The sequence below is a fragment of the Pelodiscus sinensis genome, chromosome 10 (assembly GCF_049634645.1).
Source record: "Pelodiscus sinensis isolate JC-2024 chromosome 10, ASM4963464v1, whole genome shotgun sequence".
NCBI lineage: Eukaryota > Metazoa > Chordata > Testudines > Trionychidae > Pelodiscus > Pelodiscus sinensis.
This window is the reverse complement of record NC_134720.1, coordinates 52337062-52362750: the sequence shown is the minus strand read 5'-3', so window position 1 is coordinate 52362750 and position 25689 is coordinate 52337062. Positions and strand designations below refer to the sequence as shown.

General features: G+C 48.4%; 1 protein-coding gene across 7 annotated transcripts in view; it reads right to left on the bottom strand.

Annotated features, from left to right (window-relative positions):
• LPP (LIM domain containing preferred translocation partner in lipoma) overlaps nucleotides 1-25689 on the bottom strand; it is a 555915-nt gene that overhangs the window by 104544 nt on the left and 425682 nt on the right. For all 7 annotated transcript variants that reach the window (XM_075938239.1, XM_075938236.1, XM_075938238.1 and 4 more), the window contains one exon: nucleotides 6035-6158. In XM_075938239.1, the coding sequence (XP_075794354.1) occupies nucleotides 6035-6158 (124 nt within the window). The remainder of the gene's footprint in view (nucleotides 1-6034; nucleotides 6159-25689) is intronic.

Genomic DNA, 25689 nt, shown 5'->3' with positions numbered 1-25689 from the left:
TTAGTGACCACTGCCCTGATCTCTCTCTCTCCTTCTATCTCTCCTCTGTAAAAGGGTTTGGAGAGCCGCACCGTTCTCTTCATAGCTTGCAGCCTCTTCAGTGAAGAGACTATGTCCTGCGATGCATTTTCATAGCAGCTAGCACATTTGTGGCATTGCTGCTTAAATAAATAATCAATCAACTTGCCCACGTGGGAAGTTGTTAAATGAATACGGTTGATCTTTGAATACTGGGTAAGGAGGTCACCGCGGGTTGCTGCCCCACAAAAGGACACATGCACTGATTTTTCATCATAGCGTTTCATGCTTCTTAGCAGACACTAGGAAATTACAGTCTTTCTTTATTCCGAGTCAAGACAAAAAACGGTGCTGTTCAATGACCCGCAAGCCACCTTCGTGTTACCGTCTGGGACAGCCAGCAGAGTTTCTCTGTCCAAATCATAGCCTGGTGCTCTGCACTCGCTCTCTTTTAAGTGTGTTTATTATCAAACCAGCTGCATTTAGACGGGAAAATATGACTTTGCTGACTGCCAGAGATTCAAACTTCACCAGGAAGCTAAAACCAAAAACGTCCTGCTGTTCCAAAGCATTTTACCGTCCACAATCAAAATTCTGGGGTTGGGACTTCAGGTAGTAGTTCTGTTTCTGATCAATTGGTTGCAGGCCCTCCAATGGGGGATGAACGGACAAGGGGATGGTTGCCTGGGGGCGATTCAAAGGTGTCTGGGGCTCCTAGCCACGGTCCGGACCTTTTAGATCACTGCTGAAGCTCTGCGCACTCTGGGCAGCTCAGGGGTGAGCGTAGGCATGCTCTAGGTGGCGCTGAGGGCTGGCTGCTCAAGGCCCCGCCCCCTGCTGCCCCAGGCCCCGCCCCTTCTGTGGGTGTGGAGCAAGGCCCCCAGCTTGCCCAGGGGCCCACGGAGACTGTCGGCTCTCTTGTTCGTCTGCCCCTGGCCTGGTTTGTTTAGCAAATGGTCGCCCCTCAGGAAAACTCACAATGCCAAAGCTGCGCCCTTTCTTGCATTCGCGAGCTGTGGCAGAAGCCAACCAGTGGCCTGCGTGTGTAGCAAGCGCCGTGTTCCCCGGTTACCAAGAGACAAGCCTTGCTAGTTGCCATAACAATACAGTCATTTATATTGCCGAATCCCAGGGTGAGGCCGGCCAGGAGGAGGAATAAACAGCACGAGGAGCTGAAGTCCCAGTGTGGTTATCGGCATGCCAGTGGAGGTGTCTTTCCTTTCATTCGCCATGGAGCAAATCCGAAGGAATTTCCCCGAGCCTGTGGGCTGTCACTGCTGAGAGCAGAACCAGGTCCTCAGAAGCACAGAAGAAAAATCTTCCCAAAGCTCTCCCTGGGGAATCAAGAGCCCTGTATGCACCCCGCCGCCATAACGTGGAATGAACCACGAGGAAAGGCATTTTGGCCCGCACAGCACCGAGCAAACAGCCATCTTGTGCATGCACGCCGGATGGCTGGGATGCACGGCAAACTCCATCCGCAGCCCGCTGCCGAGATGCCTTATCCTGAGGAGCTGCCCGGTCACCACCTCTCTCTATCGTGGCAAAGTTCTAGCTGTGGCCTGAGGGTCCTGCGCTTCTTGGTGGTTAGTCTGGTCTCAGAGGCTCACCGTGACCCTCCACCCGGTCTCTGGCCCTTTATTAGAGGCAAAGCTCAGGGCCTACTGAGCCATCTTCTCAGAAGCTGGTCCATAGTTTGGAGTGAAACCCTTCATAGTCCTGGTCTCCCCTCTCAGGGGCAGACTCTGAAGTGGTGTGGGGAGGGTTGGGGGGAACCTGGGCCTCCCCACTCCCCCAGGTTCCAGTCCAGCGACCCTGAGGAACTGGCGGCTTTTCCTTCACTCCATCTTGCAGCCTTTCCCGGGCCACTTTCCCAAACGATCCCTCCCAGAACAGCCCCTCCTGCTTCTCCACAGCACTCTCTACCACACTCCCAGTCCTCAGCTCCCTCAGTGCACCTCTTCCCTCTCAGCCCTTGGCCCTCTCCCCTGCCCTTCCTGAGGCAGCCACTTAAACTGGCCCCGGCAGGCCTTAATTGGCCGCAGGTACCCTGATTAAGGTTGCCAGGTGTCCAGTTTTCGCCCAGACTGCCCATTAATTGGGTCCCCAATCGGGTAAAAAAACCAGAAAATAACGGACATGTGAAATGTTCGATATTTCCTGTTTCCCTCAGACGGAAGGCCGGCGGGGACAATTTTGCCCTGCCGCATCTGGTGGGGGAGTGAGGAGCACGGGGCCATTTAAAGGCTTTTTTTTTGCTTAACAACTTTGGTCTCCCCCCGCCCTTTTTTTTCTCAACAGAATTTTTTCCCAATTTTTTTTGGGGGGGGGGGGCAAAGAGGGGTGTTTATTTTTTCTTAAACCATCTGGCAACCCTAGCCCTGATTAGCCCGCTGCTTGTGGCAAGCTCTTAACTGGCAAGGCCTTAATGGGCCCTACCTTGATTACACGGCAGCAGTGTCTTCCTCCTTGCACATGAACGATCCCTTGCCTTCAATTGTATATGCTTGGGCGATTTCTTTTAAAATGTTTCTTGGCTAGAGCGAGTCCCTTGTGTGTGAAATCGTCTACAGTAATTTCCATCAAGCAGAGCTGCAAGGGTGTGCTCTGGTGAAAAGAGAGCTGATGGAACTGCAAGCTGCCCTGTCTCTGAACTCATCTGCTAGCCTTGTAGGGGGTCTAGCCGAGACTTCTGGAGCTAGGAACAGACAGAACTTTGCTGAGCCCCACTTCACTTCCGACACAGCATCCAGAAAATAAACAACCTGATGGAAGCCCGAGAAGTGAAAAGCGAAACCGACTAGCAGGAGGAGAGCTCCTAAAGAGAAGACCCGGAGTGCTGACGGACCACGTAAAATGACCTTTCTTTCGCATGCCAGTTCAAATGTAATTATTTGGACAAATCATTTTCATGACTTAATAGAACGCCTTGAAGCTTTCCGCCAAGGTTAATTGGATTCTTCAGTTCAAAACCTCTCTGCTCTTAACCAACTTTTAATATGCCAAGATCCAGTTTTCTAAATTCAAACTAATAAAGTGATTAGCTGACAGCTATCTGGGATGCTACAATTACCATGGCATTTAGACCTCAGGCAGAAGATATTTAAAGCAGATCAGAGTCAATGTCTCTGCCCACTTGTCCTTTTTTTTTCTCCCTGATTATTTGATCAGTGTGCGGCGTGAATCGTCAGTTTGTACAGTCCCTGGTACTATGCTAAATAAATGCAGGACAGCTTCAAAGGTAGAGAGATTGATTCAGACTGTTAACTGTGCAAAGTCCATAGGACAGCTCCCTAGTCCTTAAATTTTTCCAAACAGGTTTAATGCTGGCGAAAGGTGCTAGACTATTAGCCCTGGAGAGTGGCTTTCCATATCCACAGAATGAATACAGCATAAGCAGCAACAGAGAGAGAGAGAGAGAGCACTCCCTTCCTTCACTGTGAGGTCAAAATGCCTTTTTATACATGAAAAAAAAATCCTCAATTCAACCGCGAGGCAAGTTTGGAATATTTTAAGTTACTTTTTTAAGTGACTTGTGTGGGTATCTGGTTTTATCACCTCGTATGGCAACAAAAATGATTAGGAATTTGGAAGGGGTGCCATATGAAGAGAGATTAAAAAGACTGGGAACTTGTCAGCTTAGAAAAGAGAAGACTAAGGTGGGGATAGGATAAAGGTCTATAAAATCATGATGGGTGGAAAAAGTCATTTACTTGTTCCCATAACATAAGAACTAGAGGTCACCAAATGAAATGAATAGGTGGCAGGTTTAAAACAAACAAATGGAAGTTTTTCTTCACTTAGCGCACAGTCAACCTGTGGAACTCCCTGCCAGAGGATGTTGTGAAGACCAGGACTTTAACAGGGTTCAAAAAAGAGCTAGATAAATTCACGGAGGTTAGGTCCATCAATGGCTATTAGCCAGGATAGGTAGGAATGGTGTCTCTAGGCTCTGTTTGTCTGGAAATGGATGATCAGAGAGGGATCATGTAATGATTACCTGTTGTGTTCCCTCCCTCTGGGGCACTTGGCATTGGTCACTGTCGGCAGACAGGACACTGGGCTGGATGGACCTTTGGTCTGACTCAGTCTGGCTGCTCTTACGTTCTTTTATGGCTGTATTCCAGGCTGGATTTCTCCACTACCTGCCCTGCTCTTTGTAGATGACCCATGGATACTTCCCCCAAAATGCTGTATGGAGCACACAAGAGGCTGAGCAGAACTGAGGAGGAATTTAGGAAAACGACCAGGCACATGTTAATCATCTTCCTCCAGCTGGTTAATGATGTTTAAAAGAAAACTGAGACCGGAGACCTCGCTTGAGATGCGTGAGTCAGTCCCTAAGAATTACATGCCATCAGGGGATTGTTAGGTGCCCAGATGTAAGTATGTCAGCTGCGGGTCTCCTAGTTTTTGCCACAGCCAATCAGTCTTTGCCCCTACTGCTGAGGACAACGCAGCTGGCGATATTTGACTGCGTTAGTGATTTGGGGACCTCTCCTGGGTGCTAGAGTGAGGTAACTTACTGCTTTCATGCAAGCTCATCAGCCACTGGGTGGCAAATGATCATTGTTTCCAAACCACAAAGCAGAAGGGCTTTATATCCCACCCCTGTGCGCGACCGAGCTCTCTCTGTCAAAACCCACCCTCTGAAAGAAGTCAAGTCACCTGGTGATGCAGCCTTAGCCAGCACGACATAAATATTTCAGCTTCACAAATTTAAATCCCGAGCAAAGCTCAAAGTTCCGTCTCATAACCATTGTCTCTCCCCGATGGATCTCTCAGCCACGCTTATGAGAAACGGAAGAGCAGAAAGTGGAGACCCCGAAGAATGAGGGAGGTGCTTGGCTTCACCACACAATTCAACGCTCACCCTAACTTGTATTTTACACAGAGACACGAGATACCACAATGAAATACCTTTACAAAGGGACCTAGTGGCCCATCTCGTTCAGACAAGCAAGATGACATCCTTATTAGAGGTCATGATCAACCCTGGAGTATTTCCACTGAAGTCCACTGGGCCGGAGTTTCGCTTCACTTAGGCCTGGTCGACACTAGACCAGGCAGGCTGGCTTAAGGTACGCTGTCCAGCTTCACAAAATGGAAGCTGGATTCGGCTTATCTTAAGCTGAGCCGCCGCTGCTTCTACACTGCGGGAGGCTGAAGGGAGCACACGCTCCGATCGGCGTCTCTTACTCCTCGCAGAATGAGTGCAGGGCACCGGTGGGGGATGCCTTCAGCGTTTGATTTTGGGGGGGGGGGGGGGGAGGTCGACATTAGACCTGCTAAATCGAACGCTAGAAGATCGATCTCTAGAGGATTGATCTTCTCCGTGGTGTAGACATGCCCTTAGATCGGTGTAAAACTGACTGACACAAATGGAATTGCTCTTGCTTTACACCAGCGGCTCTCAAAGCCCATTGCCCCTGTGAATCCTTTCTGACAACGCACATTACTGCACGGGGCCAGAAGCATGCACCCTGCTACCCCACTGAGTGGGGCCAAAGCCCCGAAGCTTCAGCCATGTAACCTGAGACCTGCCCCCAGAGCGGAAACCCTTGGGTGTCGGCTTCAGCCCCAGGCCCTGGGACTAAGCTAGCCCTGGAGACCCATTAACGTGGGGTCATCAAGACCCATTCTGGGTCCCGACCAACAGTTTAAGAACCACTGCTTTACACCCATGTAAGTGGAAAAAGAAGCAGGCCCTATGATTTTGCACCAATTTACATTCAGGCTGAATTTGGCCCTATAGCTCCGAAGGTTGTAGACTGATGGTGTCAGAAAGACCCAGGCAATGAAACACTGAACTTAGATACTGGTCAGTGAGTGAGCACCAGATGGATGTTGAAATTAGAGGGATCGCTCTGAAAAATTACCCCAAACATATCAAGAGACTCCAACATCATGACTGCCATTGCATTAGCAGGGGGGCTGCCAATTCTCCCCACTGCGGAGGGTGGTACAGAGATCAAAAGGCCCCGGGGAGAGTTAGCCCAAGTGACACGGCACTTACCGAAATAGTCATCTGAGGGGGGATTCTCCATGTCGTACAGCATCTTCTTGGTCAGATGTTCCAGCTCATCCTCAGGTCGGAACAAGGGAGTGTTTGAGGCCGTGGCGGGCACGGGATACCCACCCTGCGGAAGAGAAGACACATGTGTCTTGTGGCGTTTCGAATCAGCATTACAATGTCTGCACAACACTGCACGTGCTCTTAAGAGAGAAAGGTAAAAGAACGTCACTCAATAACGAAAGGTAAAATAACAGCCAGCTGTTTGGCTCTCCAGCTCTCCCATGGGTTTTATTTTTCCTCTCCTGGGACCCAGTGGGTCTGGACAAACAAACATCCTACTGAATGAAATGAAAATAGATGCCCCCAAACTCCAAACAATTTCCATCAGACTGAAACGAGCAGGTATTACTAGAGGGGATGGATGTACCCAGTAATTAGACAGCCTAGCAGACCTTTGGATGGGCTTCAAGTATGAAGGAAAGAGGGAATTATGCTACAATAATTAAATAGAAACATTTCCTAATCATAAAGGCGCCAGTGGTATTAGAATGGTCTCCCTGGGGAAGTGATAGAAGTCCCGCTGGCTTGAACTATTTAAAACTGAACTGGACACTGGACCAGAGAAGTTGCCAGAGGCAACGGCCCTGCTCTGGAGAAGCAGAGAGACGAGGAGAGCTAATCTGGAGGAGCTAGACATGTTTTCTCTTTAGTATGGCTTCTGCAGAGTCAAATCCTGCTCAAAGAAAGTTTTGCCATTCATATGAAAGGCTCCCGCTGTTGGCTCACAGATTTGAATACTAGAGCTGCAAACATTTTTAATGCAGGCTCAGAAATGAGACCTCTCGGGCTCCGTGTGTTAAGAGCTGGCGAGCCTCCGCGCAGTTTTCCAGCAAGCTGTCGTAAGAACACGAGAGCAATATGGAGATGCCTCAAGAAACAGGGACGTGCCGTAATGAACCGGGGAAGTACTTAGAAGCAGCTAAGTGTAGGGTGTGTACTTAGGTACGAGGGTCATTACGGAATTTAAAAAAATGCTGAGGTAACATTTCCTGGTCTGTACTAAGTTTCATGAACCGCCTGGATGCAAGAATGAACCTGTTTACGGAATACAGTATGGTAAAGTCAGGGCGACTTGTTTGTTAATTGCTGCTTTCATCTAGGATTTTATTTCAGTTCCATATCTTAGCATTGTTAGTCTAGAAGCAAATATCAGGACAGGCTATAACCCACACATGGCTTTGCCTATACCCTACGCCTATTTAAATGTGGCTGAAAAGGCTACGGTGCTGAAGAACAACATATCGGTCTCTCTGGTGATGCAAATTTAATTTACAGAGACTGGAAAAGTCCTACAACTGAGACAATGAATCTTGTGACCTGCTTGTTTTCAGCAAGGTACTACAGCGCCCTCCCAGAACTGTCTAAACACACCAAGTCTTTCTTGGAAAAGAAGCAATTCTGAGCTTGACATCAGTCGGAGGGAGGAGTTCTTACAACTGTGTTCAGGGATAACATCTCCATCATCCTCATTCTACTGAGATGCTATACTCCAAATCTGAGAGAGGTAAGAGCTCAGAAAAACATCACGGATCGTTTGGCTTCAGCACGGATGACTCTTAAAAAAAAAAAGAGGAAGCCAAATTTACAAGTTTGATCCCTACATGTTCAAATCAGGTGTGTCAATTTTCCCACTGCAAATATGACCCATGTGTACACCGTGTCACTACCCGGGGGTGAAAGTCCGTTTCCAGCAAGGAACCTCTTAAGCTGCCAACTGCAACCAGAAGTTGAGAAATTCAGTTGTGCAACATGAATAAGTCAATTCCTATTGGCAGCCTCTCAAACAGACCAGGAATCACTAGATAGGGTATGTTCTGTCATTAGCTTTGCTTGTTCCCCTGTTGTGAAAACATAGACAGGTCCTCCAGGATTTTCCCTGCTGCCTCCTATCAGCCCAATAAAGGTCACTGCCTAAGTTGGATATTTTCATCTGTGAAGTGAGAGATCACTGGAATCCAAGTTTGAAACAACCTTCTCAGACATTACTAATGGGTGATGCAAGTTGACTTTCTTGTTCTCTACCAGAAGGACAGATGTTTAAAGACTTTTCATCAATTTGCCCTTCCCCAGAAAATTATTACATAAATATATACATTTCTCACTATATAGACAATGAAATAATTTGTTTCTCAAAAATGTTATTGACAAAAAAAAACCCAAATCCTGGAAAATGATTTTTTTTGTTTTATACAACAAAAAACACCACCAAAAATTGGTTCTGGGTGTTTTGATGAACCTCCCCCATTATCCCACAAAAACTTTAATAGGAACAACAACAAAAAAAACAACCATGTTCCTTTATATTACGGAGAGAATAAAATACATTTTTGACCAGCACTAGTCAGGAACGATTTCCCTGGTTATATTTCCCTTCAATATCACAATCCCATGAAAGGTCTGATTTTGATCCTTCAACCCTGCTGAGAACTAGTGCCTTTCAGTGTAGATGTCTGAAATAGCCTCTCAACTCCACAGAGCTTCTCTGCTTGAAGGTGATCCCTTTTCAGGAAGTATTGTTAAAAAATGAGTTTTGTTTGTTCATTTTTGCTTCTTTATAATAAATTAGGACAGTGAACTCTAGTTCAAAGGGTGTTAGTGAATCTTTAACAGTTGTGCACTTTATCCAGAATGTTCATTAGTCATGGGAGGTAAAAACTTCTTGCCAAATAGACCAAAAAAAAAAAAAAGACCTTCACTCCCGGTAAGGATACTTAACCTCTGATCAATATGCCCTCTAATTTTTTCTGTCTACATGCAGAATAAATGGTTTTATGTGTACTAAGCCATGTGCAGATGTGCACCACCAGTAGAAACATGCTGCTGGCCGGCGTTCCCTCTAAGATTTTCCAACCACGAGCGAAGTGAGTTTTGGCTTGTGCACCAATATTGAGGTGGTTTGGATTTGTGCCACTGTGGCACTCAAATTATTAACGTACACACGTTCCTGGCCACCATAACACAACCCCACCCTCCCCCCCAGCCATGCAGGAGATCACATTCCCGGCCTCATCTGCCAGAATAGGCCCTGGCCCCCGCTGCCACGTGGCAGCTCAGTCACTGGAGTAGGCCTCCTCCCCTGCCACGTGGCAGCTCAGTCACTGGAGTAGGCCTCCTCCCCTGCCACGTGGCTGCAGCAGGTTCCAGCCCCCGCCCTAGTGGCTCCCCCACCACTCCGTCTCAGCTGGCCAGAGGAGGAGGGTGGGGAAGAATTTCTTGTGCGCGGCCACGCAGGCGCACCCCTCAGTGGGAACGATGCTGCTGGCTGCGGGTGCTGGGGGCGCTCTGCTAAACAGCTCGGTGGCATCTGAATCTCTCCTGGGCAGGAATGTAAAATCCCGTCTAATCAGATAACCGTTTAAACGAGACGTTTAACCTGCAACTGCTTCAATGGGGCAGGAGGGGGCCTCGCTGGACTGGAGCGCCCCCTGCCTGTGGCATGGTGGGCTGCTCTGTCCAGGCCAGGCCCACCGGGGCAGGGGCTGCTCCGGGAGCCCACCCCGGGGAGAGGGCTGCTCCAGCCTAGTCAGGCCACCGGTTAACCAATCCCCAGTAACCTAGGTGACGCTAATTAGTAACCACCGACATGTCTACTCCTGGGTGGCTGCTCATGGGCTCGGAGTACAGGGACCATTGCATCGGCTGCTATTGGCAGAAAGAAACGGAAAGGGACGCCTCCTGCCATCCACTCCCCATAACAAAAATCCTCTAAGATTCCAGCCTGGCCACTCTTAGAGTTCGGGATGGAAGCGACCAGTCGACTATCCAATGGGCATAAGCTTATCGCATAGTCAACTAGTGATGCGACTAGTCATTTCCCCCCCTTGCTGCCTCTATCAGAGAGAGGCAGCAAGGGGGAAAGGGGGGGAAGGAGCTGACATTGGGGGGAGTGGGCTTAGAAGCCGGTTGCCCCCAGCACCGTCTCCGCGTGGGGCAGGGGAGGTCGAGGCGCAGCGGAAACGGCACGAGCGAGGACTGAAGCCGTCTCCGCTCGCACGGCTTCTACTGCGATTCTGCTTTTGAAATGTACAAGAGCCCCAGGAGGGCTCTTGTACATTTCAAAGGCTGAGGTGGCGCAGGGAGCGCAGGGCTCTTGCTACAGTTCGAAGGCAGAGGCACCCTTATAGACTAATCGAATAGTCGATGAAAATCCCGTCGACTATTCGATTAGTGAATTAATCTGAATTGAACACCCTTACTTAGGGCATGTGTTCTTGAGCTGCGCGCTGGTTTCAGGGGGTCTGGGGCCCCTTTCCTTTCTTTATGGCTGATGGGGAAGGGTGTCCTACCACTTTTTCCCGTCATAACCTGGGGGTGCGGGGTGGCAAAGGTAGTGCTCACCACCGACTCTAGGGAAACCCTCGACTCTGAACAAAGGGTCAATGTCAGCTCCCCCCTCGGGGTTTATGGGGGACTAACGGATGGATAAGCCTTGTGCTGGCTCACCGCCCGGGGGAACATCACCCCTACACAAGACACCCCTCAAGTAAACTCTTACATGAATGAGAGTTTTAGAACCGGCACTTGTTCCATATATTGTAAAGACATTTTTTTTGTAAAGGCTGGTAGGTCATTGTACTGAGCAATGATAAATAACACACAAGGCTTATTAATAAAACAATTAGAGCTGCCAAATGGAAAGCATTTAATCTGGGGGGAACGCCCCTCCCCTCCCCTTCCCTCCCCCCCTTCCCTCCCCAGCAGTCTCTCTCTTTCCGAAGAGCCGACCATAAATCTTGCTGGCGCCTCTATTTGAATACAATGAGCACACAGCCGAGGATTTATTAGTTCTGGAAATCAATCCGGCCACCGGCCCCCTGCACATGGGATCCCACGCAGGGCGGGTTCTTCTTTCTGTGCTGACGGAAGAACAACAGCCTCGAAAGCGAGCTGATGGGCCGTTATTTTCCTGGGGCTTTTCCAGGCGGGAGAAGATGGCGCAGCTTCTGAGATGCTAGTGGCTTCGTATTAAAGATGCCCGAAAGCCCCGCTCCATCTGCCGCAGCCCCGCAGAGTGAGACGCAGCAGCGGCGACGCTGAAGTCCTGGCAGCGTGCGCAGACGAGAACGGAGAAAGGCTGGATAACGGCCTTCGGTTTACAGCTGGGGACCTGCAGCGAGGCGACGCAATCGCACGCCCAGGGGGTCGATGGCAGAGGTGGGAACGGGCCCCAAACCGAGTCCCGGGCTATGACCGCGAGGTGCTGCAATCTCACAGCCGGGTGTGGACAGTGCCGGTGCAAACTACAAGGTACCTGGTTTGCAAGAACATTGTCCTACGTCAATGTGATTCACACCCCGTTGTCCACACGGCGACATGGTGTAGACCCAAACCCGTCCTTCCTCTGTGCCCCTTCTATGGGACAGAACACTAGCAAGTCGCTCCGCCCCTGCTCCTCGCCGGCAGCTGGGACCCTGTGCTACGGATCTCCATGGGGGATGTTCAGGGCTGAAGGCGATTCTCTTTCTTCACAGTGCACAGAATGGCTATGAGATGCCCACAGTGCTTCCATGGCCAACCCCCTCCAAGTCCCCGTTGCATGCCAGCAGCAGGCAGCTGTTTGGATCTAGCTCTGAAGGACTCAGAGGGCAGGGTGGGATAGTTCTATTGCCTGTACTACACAGGAGGTCAGATGAGACGTCCCTTCTAGACTTAAAATCTGTGCCCCATTGGCTCCCCTATCTCCACACCCCCAGATCAATCCATCTGAGGAGAGTGCCCGTCACACCTAAAATCAGGGACAGGATTGAAGCTCGTCCGTGTTTGTCAGGGTCAGAGGCAGACACTCCACAGGCTGCCTTTTGCCTACAATAAACGGGAAGGTTTGAAAATGTCATTTACTTGTTCCTGTAACACAAGAACTAGGAGGTCACCAATTATTAGGTAGCCGGTTGAAAACAAACACGGGGAAGTTTTTTCTTCACACTGTGCACTGTCAACTTGTGGAACTCCTTGCCAGAGGAGGTTGTGATGAGCTCGACTTGAACAGGGTTCAAAAAAGAGCTAGATAAATTCATGGAGGTTAGGTCTATCAATGCTTATTAGCCAGGATGGTGTCCCTGGCCTGTTTGTCAGAGACTGGGAATGGGTGACAGGGGAGGGATCATGTAATGATTACCTGTTGTGTTCCCTCCCTCTGGGGCACCTGGCATTACAGTGTGGCCGTTCTTGTGTTCACCAACCCCAGACATAACCAAGTTGATCAATCTGAGCAATGAAAATGGAAAGGAGCCTTCCTGCAAAGAAGGCTAATCACTTTCACAGACCTCAATACGGTCACAGTCACCCATGATTCTCCTTTAGCTCAAGTGGTCTAGGACTATAATTCAAGAGCAGACAGCTCTGAGTTCTACAGTGAGACCTGTGATGCTCCTACACTGCTCTGCATTCATGCACACGTGAGCATACACACTCCGTTATCTCGACACCCCGGAAAACGCCGGCATTCCAAGGGTTACATTTCAACCGATTTCTCACTCTGCAGTAGAAAATATCTTTATGTATAAACAAAAGGAAGTGAATTAACATCTGTGCCGCCCTCTCTGGGCTGCAACAACATCTGGCTCACCTTCCTCGTAATCGTTCCGTTCCTTAAAAGCCAGGTCGAGAGGAGCAATTGTGCGGAATCACTATGCAATTATTTGGTACAAGTCAAGATTTCATGTCAATATAGTTCGCTTCAGCTTTTTTTTTGATTTCTCATTGGCACTGCAGACCTCAACGAGAAGCATCTGTCTTAGATTTACCGACTACGTGGGGCACGCGATTCTTTGGGTTTTCATTATGCAACACCCCCTTTCCCCTACTTAAAGTTCCACCCGAAAGGGTAAAAAAAACCCATGCAAAATCAGCAGACGTCCAAAAATGATGTGGTAATGAATACTCCATCATTCAGGGTACACTGTACATGTTCATTTTTCCTGTTCCTTTGTAAATGATGTATAAGAGGTTCCTTCTCTCTGGGAGAAAATAACTTCAATTACGTGTTCTCAGCTAAAGAAACATGGAAATTATCTTCTTTTCAAAAGGTAGAATTAGCCCAATTTGGAACTGAAAAGCTGCCAGAAACATCTCTTGCTGATATTTACTTTTCCTTTCATTTTTTTCCTTCTTGTTCAGCTGCATAAAGTTTTCAGCTCCCTTTGACTCCACAGACATACAAACACATATCATTTTTGAACTCATAAATCACCACCAGTTAGACCAACTGTTGACGACATCATCAAGACCTTTTTACTTAGTGGTGTAGGTTGAACCTCTGTAATCTGGCACCCTCGGGACCTGACCGGTGCCAAACGTGAGAATTTGCCGAACCACGGGAGGTCAATATTGTCTAGCAGCATGGCCAACACTTCCACTGCTTGCTGGGCTCTTAGAAGACATTGAGGGGTAAATTAGCGCCAAATAACAGCGCAGAACACTGAGAGCCAGGACTGAGATGTGGATAAGGATGTCCATGATCAGTGCCCAGCTAACTAAAATCAGGCCAGACCACAGGTGTTACCCGACCAGAGAGTGCCAGACTAGAGAGGTTCAACTTGTATGTGCAAGAGGGACACTCCTCCTGAGTGCCTCCTAGCAGCTGGGTGTGGTATTGCAGCCTTTTTCTCACCCTGCTGCCTCCTGTAGACTGCCAGCCAACGCTGGGGGACTTTCAAGGCTTGGCCTTCCAGTTAACTGCAAAAGAATCCCTTCCAGGGCAGCAGAGAGATCAGTAAATCAACAGTGCTATTACTCTCACTAGGGTCTTCAGCCCTGGCTCTCAAATTAGCCCTGTCCTCTACGCGGGGGTTATGCCACTCTGGCCAGGAGTGGAACCCAGGAGCGCTCACAACTCGGGGTTCCAACCTAGAACCCGACAAACAGCATCTACGCACTTCTTGATTTCCGTTAGCTGCTGCTTCTTTCCACATGGTCACTGATAGCGTCCCCCTTACCTCAGGGTGAAGGTTCATAGGTCCTCTCTCTCTCTCCATGCCAATGTAGCTCAAGCAAATGCAGCCAGAAAGAAACTCTGGTTATCCCTTGATTTCCTCTGGCTTTTCCCTGCCCCCCCTGGACCCAGCCAGGAAGTAAGGCCCTGCTGGTCCTTTTACCTGAGCATGTTGGCTGCTTCTGTGAAGCCTGGCTTAGTAAGCTTGGAGGATCCACCATCTCCGGTCCTTTCCCAGGAGGACCACGGGGTCCCCAGAAGCAGAAGAGACGAGGTACACCCCTTCAGAGTGTACCAAAGCCCATCTTCCATGCCAGCTGTGGTCTTTCAGGCAAGATGATGCAGTGAGATGAACATATCCCTCAAGAGAGCTCCTCCAGAAAAAGCGTTATGAAATGGAAACCAACTGACCCTTCCTCCAGACAAGACTAATCAGGGGGAAAATATGTTCTGGTTCCTGGTTGAAACATTACAATTGCACAAGTACAGGCAGATCCTTCTAGGAGAACGTGTCTCACAGGTCACTAGAACTCCTGAGTTTATTCTTGACACACAAATAATTCCAGTGGGGAGTAGTTAGAAACGATCTGGATGAGGAACAGGTAGAAACATAGGAACATCCACCGTGGATGCAGCCATGGTTTGTCTGATCCACTAGCTTCTTTCCAGTAGTCATGGAATACCTTACCCACAGGAAAAATTTCCTCTTGACCTGCAATTGTTAGATGTTGGCTCGTGAAGGTGGAGAGTTATACCCATCACAAAATTTAGGATTTTTTGTTTTGTTTTCATCCTTAGTAAAAATGTAGATCTACATGCAATTCCAGTTCTTTTTCCAATGCCGATAAAGTTTTTGGCTTCCAGGATCTCCTGTGGCTAGGAGTTCCACAGCTCCATAACGAGGCTAACTGAATATTTTAGGAAGTGCACATTTCTTTTTCTCTCTTTTAAATGGGCTGCCTTTCAATTTGATCAGACGTGCCCTCGTTTGTGCGCTATTATATCTAGGGGTATGGCTTGGTGGGGAGGACTTCTACATCAGTGATCTCAGATCAGTAATGAACTGTTGGGAACTCAAAGCTTATGAACATCAAGGTCATTTAGGTGTCTAAATATGGACTGGAGAGCCCTAGATACACTCTGAGGTTTGCAAAAAAGTTGGCACACGTTAGGAATCAATGCAAGTTTTCCAATTACATTCAATGGCAACAGCAACCGGGCATTTTAACGTCTCTCCAAAATGGGCTCAGTGATATTGCATGATTACAGGGGTGTTAATTAATCAGTGCCCGTAAAGCATGTCTGAGAGCCTACAGCAAAGTGTTAAAATAATCTTCAAAAATGGTAATCAATGTGCGTGGTTATTATGCCCTTGAATTCCGGGTGTTCTATTAATACAAACAGACCAAATAAATTGTTCTCTCTAATCCTCACGTTTGTGCTGATGTTTTACATCAGGAGGAGCTGAATTGCTGTTGCTGCACAATGCAAAAGCTGAATAATATTTATACTTAGCTCTTGCTCTACGCACTGAATGCGACTGAGTTACATTATAGATTCCACGTTCATAGAGAAACAAGGTGGGAAAGGTAATATCTTTTATAGGACCAACTTCTGTTAGTGAGGGAGACAGGCTTTCGAGCTCACAGAGCTTCAGGTCCACTTTCAGATGGCGTTACCATTTCTGCGGGATTCGAGAGGTTTATGATATTCGAGGAGGATGAGAATATTAACTATGCTTTGTAGCTATTACTAAGAAAACCAAATACCAAGAACCAAAAATTGACTGCAATAAAAATATTGCCATGTTTTCTCGGGAATTATAGCCAACTTAAACTGCACTCCAATAAGACTCAATATAAAAGCTGCACTTGGCTTTTCATTTACTCGTCTAGTTATAGGTCTGAACAATTGCAAGCACAATGGGGCCCTGCTCTTGGTTGGAGCTTCTGAACACTACTGTACTACAAATAAACCCGTAACACCCCACCGTCGTCCTATGTTGCGGGTTTGAAATGCTTGTTCTGCTCTGTAAAAATGGTGGTTCCATGTTTGTTGTTTCAGGCCAGGTCTACATGCAAGGGGAATCGAAATATGCAACTCCAGGGCTATGTCTACATTGGCACCCCTTTCCGGAAAAGGGATCCTAATGTAGACTTCGGAATTGCAAATTCCACGGGGGATTTAAATATCCCCCACGGCATTTGCATTTACATGGCTGCCGCTTTTTTCCAGCTTGGAGATAAGCCGGAGAAAAGCGCCAGTCTAGACGTGATTCTCCGGAAAATAAGCCCTTTTCCAGAGGATTTCTTATTCCTACTTTCAAGTAGGCTTATTTTCCGGAGAATCACGTCTAGACTAGCACTTTTCTCTGGCTTATCCCCAAGCTGGAAAAAAGTGGCAGCCATGTAAATGCAAATGCCGCGGGGGATATTTAAATCCCCCGCGGAATTTGCAATTCCGAAGTCTACATTAGCATCCCTTTTCCGGAAAGGGGTGCCAATGTAGACACAGCCTAGATGTGTTAATTACATAGCTGGAGTAGACGTACCTTGATTCGAGTTTCCCCACAGCGGGAGGCTGACAGGACTAAATGCTCCCATCGGCTTCCCTTAGTCCTTGCAGGAGCAGGAGTACTGACCACCGACGGGGGCATCTCTGAGTTTGATTTAGTGGGTCTTTACTAGACCTGCTAAATTAAACTCCAGAAGATTGATCACCACACTATCAATCTGCCCCGGAGTGAAGACATGGCCTCAATGGCTTCCTGCTTGACTGAGGTGATTTTTAACCTGTTGTAAATGCCTCCCCTGAAAACTTCTCTGGGCTCTGAGAGTCAAGCTGGGTTCTTTCCCTCCCATAGCATCACCAGTAATAAAGATTCTCCAGGCCAAATGATGCCTGCGTGTTAAATTCCAGCTCCCCCCCGCCCAATCCCTAGCAATCTCCACATCCAGTGGCTGGCATCAAAGCATTAACTAGTTCAGTATTTCTGCCACTGTGGCTAATAAATCAATAGATTTTAGAGGGGCCTGATCCTTTGATCCCTCTGGACTTTCTGACTTGCGACAGGGCTGTGTGACATAGAAGAGGTGCTGCTGATACTTTAAAGCCCTTGGCTATCATCTGGCCTAGATCCAAGGATCCTGGGAAAATTATGGAGCCTTTTTTTCTGGAGCGAGGATAGGCCAGGCTGTATCAGTGACACAGGGATAAATCTAGTGCAATTCTGGGGAACTCAAAAGAGCTACTGTAGAAAGCTAGCAGTGACTGAGTGGCCCCCAAAGGCATGAGGGCCAGTTGCTTTGCCCTCGTTCCAGGATGAGCTAATGGCTCAGCAGTCACACTTCCAGAAGCAGCATTAATTAATCTTACTCTATATTTTAGAAATGTCTGTCTGTCTGTCTGTTCAAGAACTCTTCCTAAACAGGAAGGGCTAGGACCACCACATTTGGTAGGCAGCTTCCTCTTATGACTGAAAAGCAAGGTCAGGGTTTGGTTGTGCCAGGACACTGGGATGTGCCTGGAATTCGATTGTTTCTCATAAAGTGGAAAGGGAGGGGATCGGGTAGGAGGGAGTTATACTGCAGATTGACCACAGGGGGTCAGCAAGGGGCCAGAGATGAGGACTGGGACAGCTGTAACCGATGGGACCAGAAGAGGTGGAGAATGGGACAGCTATCGACAATAGATTTCAGAACATTGGCCTGTTTATGTCGGTATGTCCCCCGGCAGGGGGACAATTCACCCCTCCCCCGGCTGTGCCCACTGCAGTGGCCATGGACAGATGTTTCTCACTGGCCCCAAGCTGCTGCGGTGAGAGAGGGCTGGGGTGGTCCTCTCTTACCTGGGCAGCCTGCACCCTGAACCCCTCACCCCTCCAGCCCCACCCCCAAAACAATGATTTCAACAAAGAAAAACATATTTGAGTTAAGGACCTGGGACATCTTCTAGTGCAATAATAAAGCTTAGCTTTTGCAAAGCACTTTGCAGCCAAAAAAAAAAAAAAAATCTCATGGCCCATTTCCAAGGCATTATTCAACCCCTCGGACAGACAGCGAAAGTGACGCCCAGAGAGATGAAATGAGTTGCCCAACACCGCACCGTAGGCGTAGTGGCAGAACAAGGAATAAAACCTGTGTTGGTATCTTTGAATCACAGGGTCAGTGCCCTGTCTACTACCCCCCAGTGAAAAGGTGTTGTACTCTGAGTCCTGCCATAGCATGGGGGGCGGCAAAGAGGGTGGGAGCTAGTAAGAGACATGCCATCTGCGCTGCGGTTCAGGTTCACTGCCCGTTTCAAAAACAGCCCCTTCCAGCTGCAACGCCGTATCAGGCAACGAAAACAGAAGTGAGGGGCGCGCAGTTTACACTTGAAAAGAAAAATACATTTAATCCCTTTAGTGTCAATGAAAGCACCTCATTTTGCATGTGAAACCTGCCTTTGTAGCGGATTAGCAGTTTAATATAGCCCGCCTGCCAGATGCCCGAATAGGTTAGAAAACGAGATTGAAGAGATGCAAATCGGGTTTCTGTTTTAATACACAAAGAAACTTCAAATCACATCACTTTCCATCAACAAGACACGTGTCAGTCTCTTTTGCTTCATGTGAAAACGATAACAGCAAACAAATGGTTAACCAAATGTCTTTAACCCACTAGAGGCAGTCTCGGTTTTAGTCAGCAAAGTCACGGGCTATTACCTCTCCCAAGATACTAATGACTGAAATGAGGACTTCATGCTTTGCTTAGCATTTACCAAAAAATCATTACAGTAAAAGTGTTGCTCCGGGTACAGAGCAAGCATGCTCTCATGGTCAGAGGAGGCACACTAGTCAACCCGGTTTCCTTAACGCACGGGCAGATTAAAACAGCTACATAGTTCTACGGAGGGTGCAAGTCTTAACCTGCTGCTGTTTGCAATGTGGTCTGAGAACTTCAGATGAAAAGTGCTATTACAACTGCAAAGTATTATGATTAATTATCCTCATTGTGTTCTGCGCTGTCTCCCCTCCTCTCCTTTAGCTATGTAATGTCTATTTACATCAGATGATCCTCAGGGTAGAAACCTGTCTCCCTACATGCCCTGAGAAGGTCTAGGACACTCTGTGCTATATAAATACTGCTGATAAATAGTAACCGCACTGACTAGAAAAACAGGTGTGGCAAAAGGAAGTCACATTCCTGTTGGGAGCATCTAATCACTCCTTTCGTACCCACAGATAGGTTTGCCCTTTTTAGTTCCAATCCAATCGAGCTTTATCGCAATTGTTTTCATCAGATCCCCACAAATCTTCCGCTGAGGTTTTTTTTTCATTTAGATTTGCACCATCTTGTTTCCCAAATCAGATCCTGCGCCATTCTTCTGTTCCACCCTCTGCACCTCCTTAATTCCCCCCCACACTTTATCAAAACCATTGGAACTAGTGTCTTTGCAAAGCGGTCTGGGAGCTTTGAATGAGCGGTGTGGTTCCAGTGCTCAGTCTTATCCTTCCACCTTCAAAGCTTACATGGGAATAAGGGACGGAAACAGAGGTGGTAATTTCATGGTTAGAACAAGGACCTGGAAGACAAGAGCCCTGGACACTTGATTTTCCACTATGTATGTTAGGAAAACCAAGGGTACGTCTAGACTACCGCGTTTTGTCGACGGAAGTTTTGTCGACAGATACTGTCGACAAAACTTCCGTCGACAAAGAGCGTCCAGACACATTGAGTTCTGTCGACAAAGCAAGCTGCTTTGCCGACAGAACTCCGTAGTCTGGATGCAACGTTACAGGCAATAACACCTTCTGTCGAGAGAGTTCTGTCGACAGAAGGTGTTATGCCTCGTAAAATGAGGTTTACCAGCGTCGACAAAACTGCTGAGTTCTGTCGACGTTATGTCGACAGAATTCAGCGGTAGTGTAGACGCTGGTATAGTTTTGTCGACAAAAGTCCACTTTTGTCGACAAAACTAGGTAGTCTAGACACACCCCAAGGCACGGAGCAGCTATTTGGTACATTAACCAGAACAGATCAAAAATTAGAAAATTAAACAATCATTTTAATTCTAATAATACTACCTGACTGGCAGGCACGTTGTAAGGCTGAATTCATCTGTGTTTGTGCTTTGAGCTCCTCTGGTAAAATAAGTGAGTGGACAGGAGAATGCTACAAAAAGACTACAGATTGAACCTCTTGGCTATGTCTACACTGGCATGAATTTCCAAAAATGCTTTTAACGGAAAAGTTTTCCATTCAAAGCATTTTTGGAAAAGCACGTCTAGATTGGCAGGATGCTTTTCCGCAAAAGCACTTTTTGCAGAAAAGCATCCGTGGCCAATCTAGATGCGGTTTTCCGCAAAAAAGCTTCGATCGCCTTTTTCACGATCGGGGCTTTTTTTCGGAAAACAGTACTATGCTGTCTACACTGGCCCTTTTGCGCAAAAGTCTTTCAGAAAAAGACCTTTGCCCGAACGGGAGCAGCATAGTTTTTCCGGAAAAGCATTGATGATTTTACATGAGATCGTCGGTGCTTTTCCGGAAATTCAAGCGGCCAGTGTAGACAGCTGGCAAGTTTTTCCGGAAAAGCAGATGATTTTCCGGAAAAACTTGCCAGTCTAGACACAGCCCTCGAGTCCAGCAAGATCTATGGTCTGGCATGATTTCAATGAGCCAGATGTTCACATATTCCCACGATCCCATAAAGTTTGTTTCCAGCCACCAGGACTGGCTGCAGTGTTCTGTGCTGTTCTTTAGCTCTAATTTACCCCCCAAATGTCTTTCAAGAGCCCAGGAAGCCATGGAAGTGTTGGCAACATTGCTAGACAATATGGACCTCCTGTGGTCTGGCAAACTCTCTGGTTCGGCACCGGTCAGGTCCCGAGGGTGCTGGACTAGAGAGGTTCAACCTGTACTGATATCTCAAGGAGATGGAAAACAAGAAAGCAAATCATGAATGAGGCTGTACAGGACAAAGCTTAGGGAACAAGCCCCCGAAGTGACAGCAACATGATGAAACCTGTAAGTACGGCACGGAAAGAGAAACATTTATTCTTTAGTTCCCGATATGCTCTCAGAGGCTCTCTCCACTTGAAACATCCTCCATTTATAGCTGGGCTGATGGATTTCCTGATGCAGTAACTGATCCTAGCCTTACTGAGTTTAAAGCAAAGAGGTTTCCCCCTGCACAGGATAAACGAAACCTGAAGGGGAGCTCCCTATCCTTCGCAAATCTCGGCAGGTTGTCCAAGTCCTGGCTTTGAGCCAGGTCATGAGCTTCTGGCAAAGATGCATGTTTTCAATCAGACGGAGCCACTGATGTGATGGTGGACGATGGGCTTAGGGTAACTCACAAGTACTGCCACCACTGACGCAGCTAGCGGTCTCTCGACAGCAAATGGGGGAATGGGATCTGAATGAAACAGCAGGTCGGGGCTGAGCCCAGTGACTGATGGAGAAGACCTATGAAGACCCTGTTGGAAGCGGTTTTCCTCTCCGGTGGAAAGAGAGAGGTTTTCCATCAGAGTTCTATTCAGCTCTACCACCAATGGAAAGTACCCCGGGTGCTCGGCTCCCACCCACGTGAACACGTGCCACGGAAGGGTGTTTGCCTCGCAGGCCCGGAAGGTGAACTTATTGGTGGTCATCAGCAGCTTCTCAGAACTGGCTGGGAAAGCTGACCGCTTTGCTTCAGGGCGGTGTTGTGCTGCCAATGAACGCCAGGCAGACACGAAGGTACACGCCGCAGCGGCATTACAAGGGGATTCAATTCAACATTTCGGACCGCTGCCGAGCGGTAAAACAATTGGGAGACAGAGGCAAGGGGATGGGGATGAGAGTGACGGGCTGACATTTGATCTGAGATCAGAGATAAGAACATCAGAACAGCCAGACTGCGTCAGACAAAAGGTCCCTCTAGCCCAGTGTCCTGGCTTCTGACAGTGGCCAGTGCCAGGCGCACCAGAGAGAGTGAACAGAACAGGGAATCCTCACGTGATCCCTCTCCTGTCGCCCATTTCCAGACCAACAGTAGGTAGGGACACCATTCCTACCCATCCTGGCTAATAGCCATTAATGGACCAACCCTCCATGAATTTATCTAGTTCCTTTTTGAACCCTGTTAAAGTCCTGGTCTTCACCACATCCTCTGGCAAGGAGTTCCACAGGTTAACTGTGTGCTGCGTGAAGAAAAAACTCATTTGTTTTAAAGCTACTACCTATTCATTTCACTGGGTGGACCCCTAGTTCTTATGTTATGGGAACAAGTAAATAACTTGCCCTTATTTACTTTCTCCATACCTGACATGCTTTTATAGATCTCTATCGTATCCCTCCCTTAGCCTCCTCCTTTCTAAGCTAAAAAGTCCCAGGCTTTTTAATCTCTCTTCATATGGCACCCGTTCCAAACCCTGAAAAACCAGTGTGCTAGAGGGAAGCTGGAGGTAGCATTTGAAGCCCAGAAAAGGTACAGTCCAAGCACTCCAGACGAATGCAAAGTTACATTAACTGTAGCAAAGACTCACTTGTTTCATTGCCAATTATCTCGGGAGACTCAGAAATATTTCCAGAACGCAGCAGTGCCAAGTCTGGAGGGACACTTGGGGAAAGAATCCAGGCCAAATGCCTGTCATGTAGATCAACATCTATCTCGTCCAACGTACTTAGGAAAACGATCTCTAATTTGGCTCGCCGCAGTAGAAAGTTAACGAAGTCATAATTCTCTGCTTCCACAGTCCAAGGGAGTTAAGTGTTATGCAGGTAAAGACTTCAAGTGTTTCTTGAACTGAATCTTGGTCCCTATGCAGGGAACATCGCACAAGCGCTGAGAGGCGAGGGCTGTGCATGTTGTGGGCTGCATAGCAGAGCCTCAGGCTGCAAACTCAACAGATTCCCTCCCCCATGACGACTTGGCCCAAGACCTGCCCGGCTCTTGGATGAGGAATATCCAAGGGGATCGCACTGCAAAAAGTTCTGCTGAGCATTCAGTAGGTGTCAACTTTCCTTACTCGACCTGCATGCCCTAGGTCAACTGAAGGTTGCGGTCTGTACCTTGATGGGTTCAAGCACAGACACAAGCGCAACAAGGCTGGAGTGGCCATGCACAGCGCTGGAAGAGAGCGCGTACAATCCGTTTCCGGCACGGCCGGCCAGCGTACTCTCTGGTGCTGGAGCAAAAGTAGAGGAGCCGAGGCAAAGAGGACCACAAACAGGAGAGTAGGTAAAGAGAAGAGGAACAGAGGTGATGGGAGAAACTGGGAGAGAGGAAAAGAGGGGCAAGGACGTGGGGATGAGAGCATGGCAGGGGCAGCAGAATCTAGCTTTTATGCAGCTCTGTTCATCACATGCCATTTATATAAGCCTTCTGCTGCACTCTTGCACACGGGTCAGTTTGAACCCCGAGACACAAAGAAGGTGCTTCCATTCAGGCAAAGAATTAGGACGCGAGGGGTCACCGCCGAGCCTGTTCAGAATGGGGATTCTCATTTTTCTTCATGCAGCGCACAGACAACCTGTGGAACTCCTTGCTTGAGGATACGGTGAAGGCTAGAATTTTAACAGGGTTCAAAAAAGAGCTAGATAGATTCATGGAGGTTAGGTCCATCAATGGCTATTAGCCAGGATGGGTAGGAATGGTGTCCCTCGCCTCTGTTTCTCTTGAGGTGGGTGACAGGGGAGGGATCATGTAAGGATTACCTGTTGTCTGGGGCATCTGGTATTGGCCACTGTTGGCAGCCAGGGTACTGGGCTAGACAGATCTTTGGTCTGACCCCATATGGTCATTCTTATGTATGATGGGGGCACCCAGATATTCTCGTTTATAATGTGGATTCTTATCATTCGTACCACGGTAGCCCCAAGAAGCCTCAAGCAAGATCAAGGCCCCATTGGAATGAAACGAAGCCAGGCCAGGAAAATGAAGTCAGAGAGGGTGGTTCGAGGCAGAGCCAGCCAGGAATGCCGGGCTCCCAAGTCACAATCCACTGAACCAAGCTGTGATTTACTTGGTATGAATCCTGCTTTTGGCAGGAGGTTGGACAAGGTGACCTGTTGAGGCCTCTTTCAGCCCCAATCTTCTTTGATTTCCACTGACTGTCCCCCCCAGATGGCCCTCATCCGCCACCAGAAAAGCCTTGCACACCAAAACATGAGATGAAGTCCGGGAAGAACCCTGGACTTTCCCATGCGGCTCACAGCGACGTCACATCCCAGCATGTATATGGCCTCTATCATGCTGATTTGCAGAGTAACCACAGATCTAGCCATCTGCCCCATTCAAGGCACAGACGCATAACACACTAGAACTGGAAGGGCGCATTGACACAGCAAAGTTATTTCAGAATGACGCCGTTATTCCGAAATAATAATGTCAGCGGCTACACAGCAATTCCGTTATTTTGAAATAATTTTGAAATAACGAGAGGCTTATTCCAACTTCTGTAAACCTCATTCTACGAAGAAGAATGCGTCTTCCAAAATAGTTGTTTAGGAACAGGGGCTGTGTAGACGCTCCACTTCTGCTATTTCAAAATAGCCCCTCACCAGGGCCATTCTAAGTTATTCCTGCCCAGTGCCTCCTGGGGCGCTAAATCGAGAGAACACCACTCCATTAGCGGAGCCTGCCTCGGATTAGTTTCGAGGCTTCTCTGTAGTGTAGACGTGCTATTCTGAAATAGCTTATTCTGAAATAAATGTGCAGTGTAGAAGTAGCCGAAGGGACGTTGAGAGGTCATCGAGTCCAGTCCCCTGCCCTCCTGGCAGGACCAAGCACCATCTAGATCATCCCTGACAAGCGTCTGTCCAACCTGCTCTTCTATCTCTCCAGGGATGGAGCTTCCACAACCCCCCTAGGCGATTTATTCCTGTGTTTCCCCACCCTGACAGGTAGGAAGTTTTTCCTCATGTCCAACCTCAACCTCCCTTGAGTTTAAAGGCATTGCTGGCTTGAAGAAAGTTAGCATTGTTCAAAGCCCACAATTTAAATCGGGAGTGGGGAACCTAAGGTCCAGAGGCCAGTCCCGACCCGTGGCTTACCTGGATCCCGCCCCCCCGGCAGCTCTCGCCATGGGGCTGGCGCGCCTACACCAGCTACCCACTGTGGGAATCCTCGTGGGATGGAGCCAGCCAAGCCAGAGCCGGATCCGATCCACAGATTCTGCCTGGCGTGGGGAGGAAGCAGCTGCCCATGCTGCTACTCCCCATCTCCCCGGCTGGTGTAATAAAGCGTGGCTGGAGGCGTTTTCCCCACAAAGTCTACTAGGCCCGGCCCCCAGGCTCTGTTGTGTGAGGGGAATGTGGAGGAGAGGCCATGTCAGTGAGGAATTTTTTTTTTTTTTGCATCTCACGTGCGGTCCCTGACTGATTTTTCTGTGGGTCAGTGGCCCCAGACCCCCAAAAAAGTTCCTCCCCCTGTTTTCAATGGACTTCAAAGTGCTGTCTACTGTACAAGTCCGGAAGTGTGTGACGACTCAAGAAACAAAGAGGCGCTTTGGAGCGTGAGCAGAACTGACAGCTCCACAAGATCCATGTTGAACTGTCAAAACGTTCCCCGCTGAACGACGAGGCCTGGGAGAAGGCTGTCCACATGCCTCCTGGGCGGCTGATGAACTTCTCTCACTAATTGGCCAGGCGATACCTCGCGCCGAGCGAGCGAGCGGACGCCGCAGCAGATGCAATTACAGCTG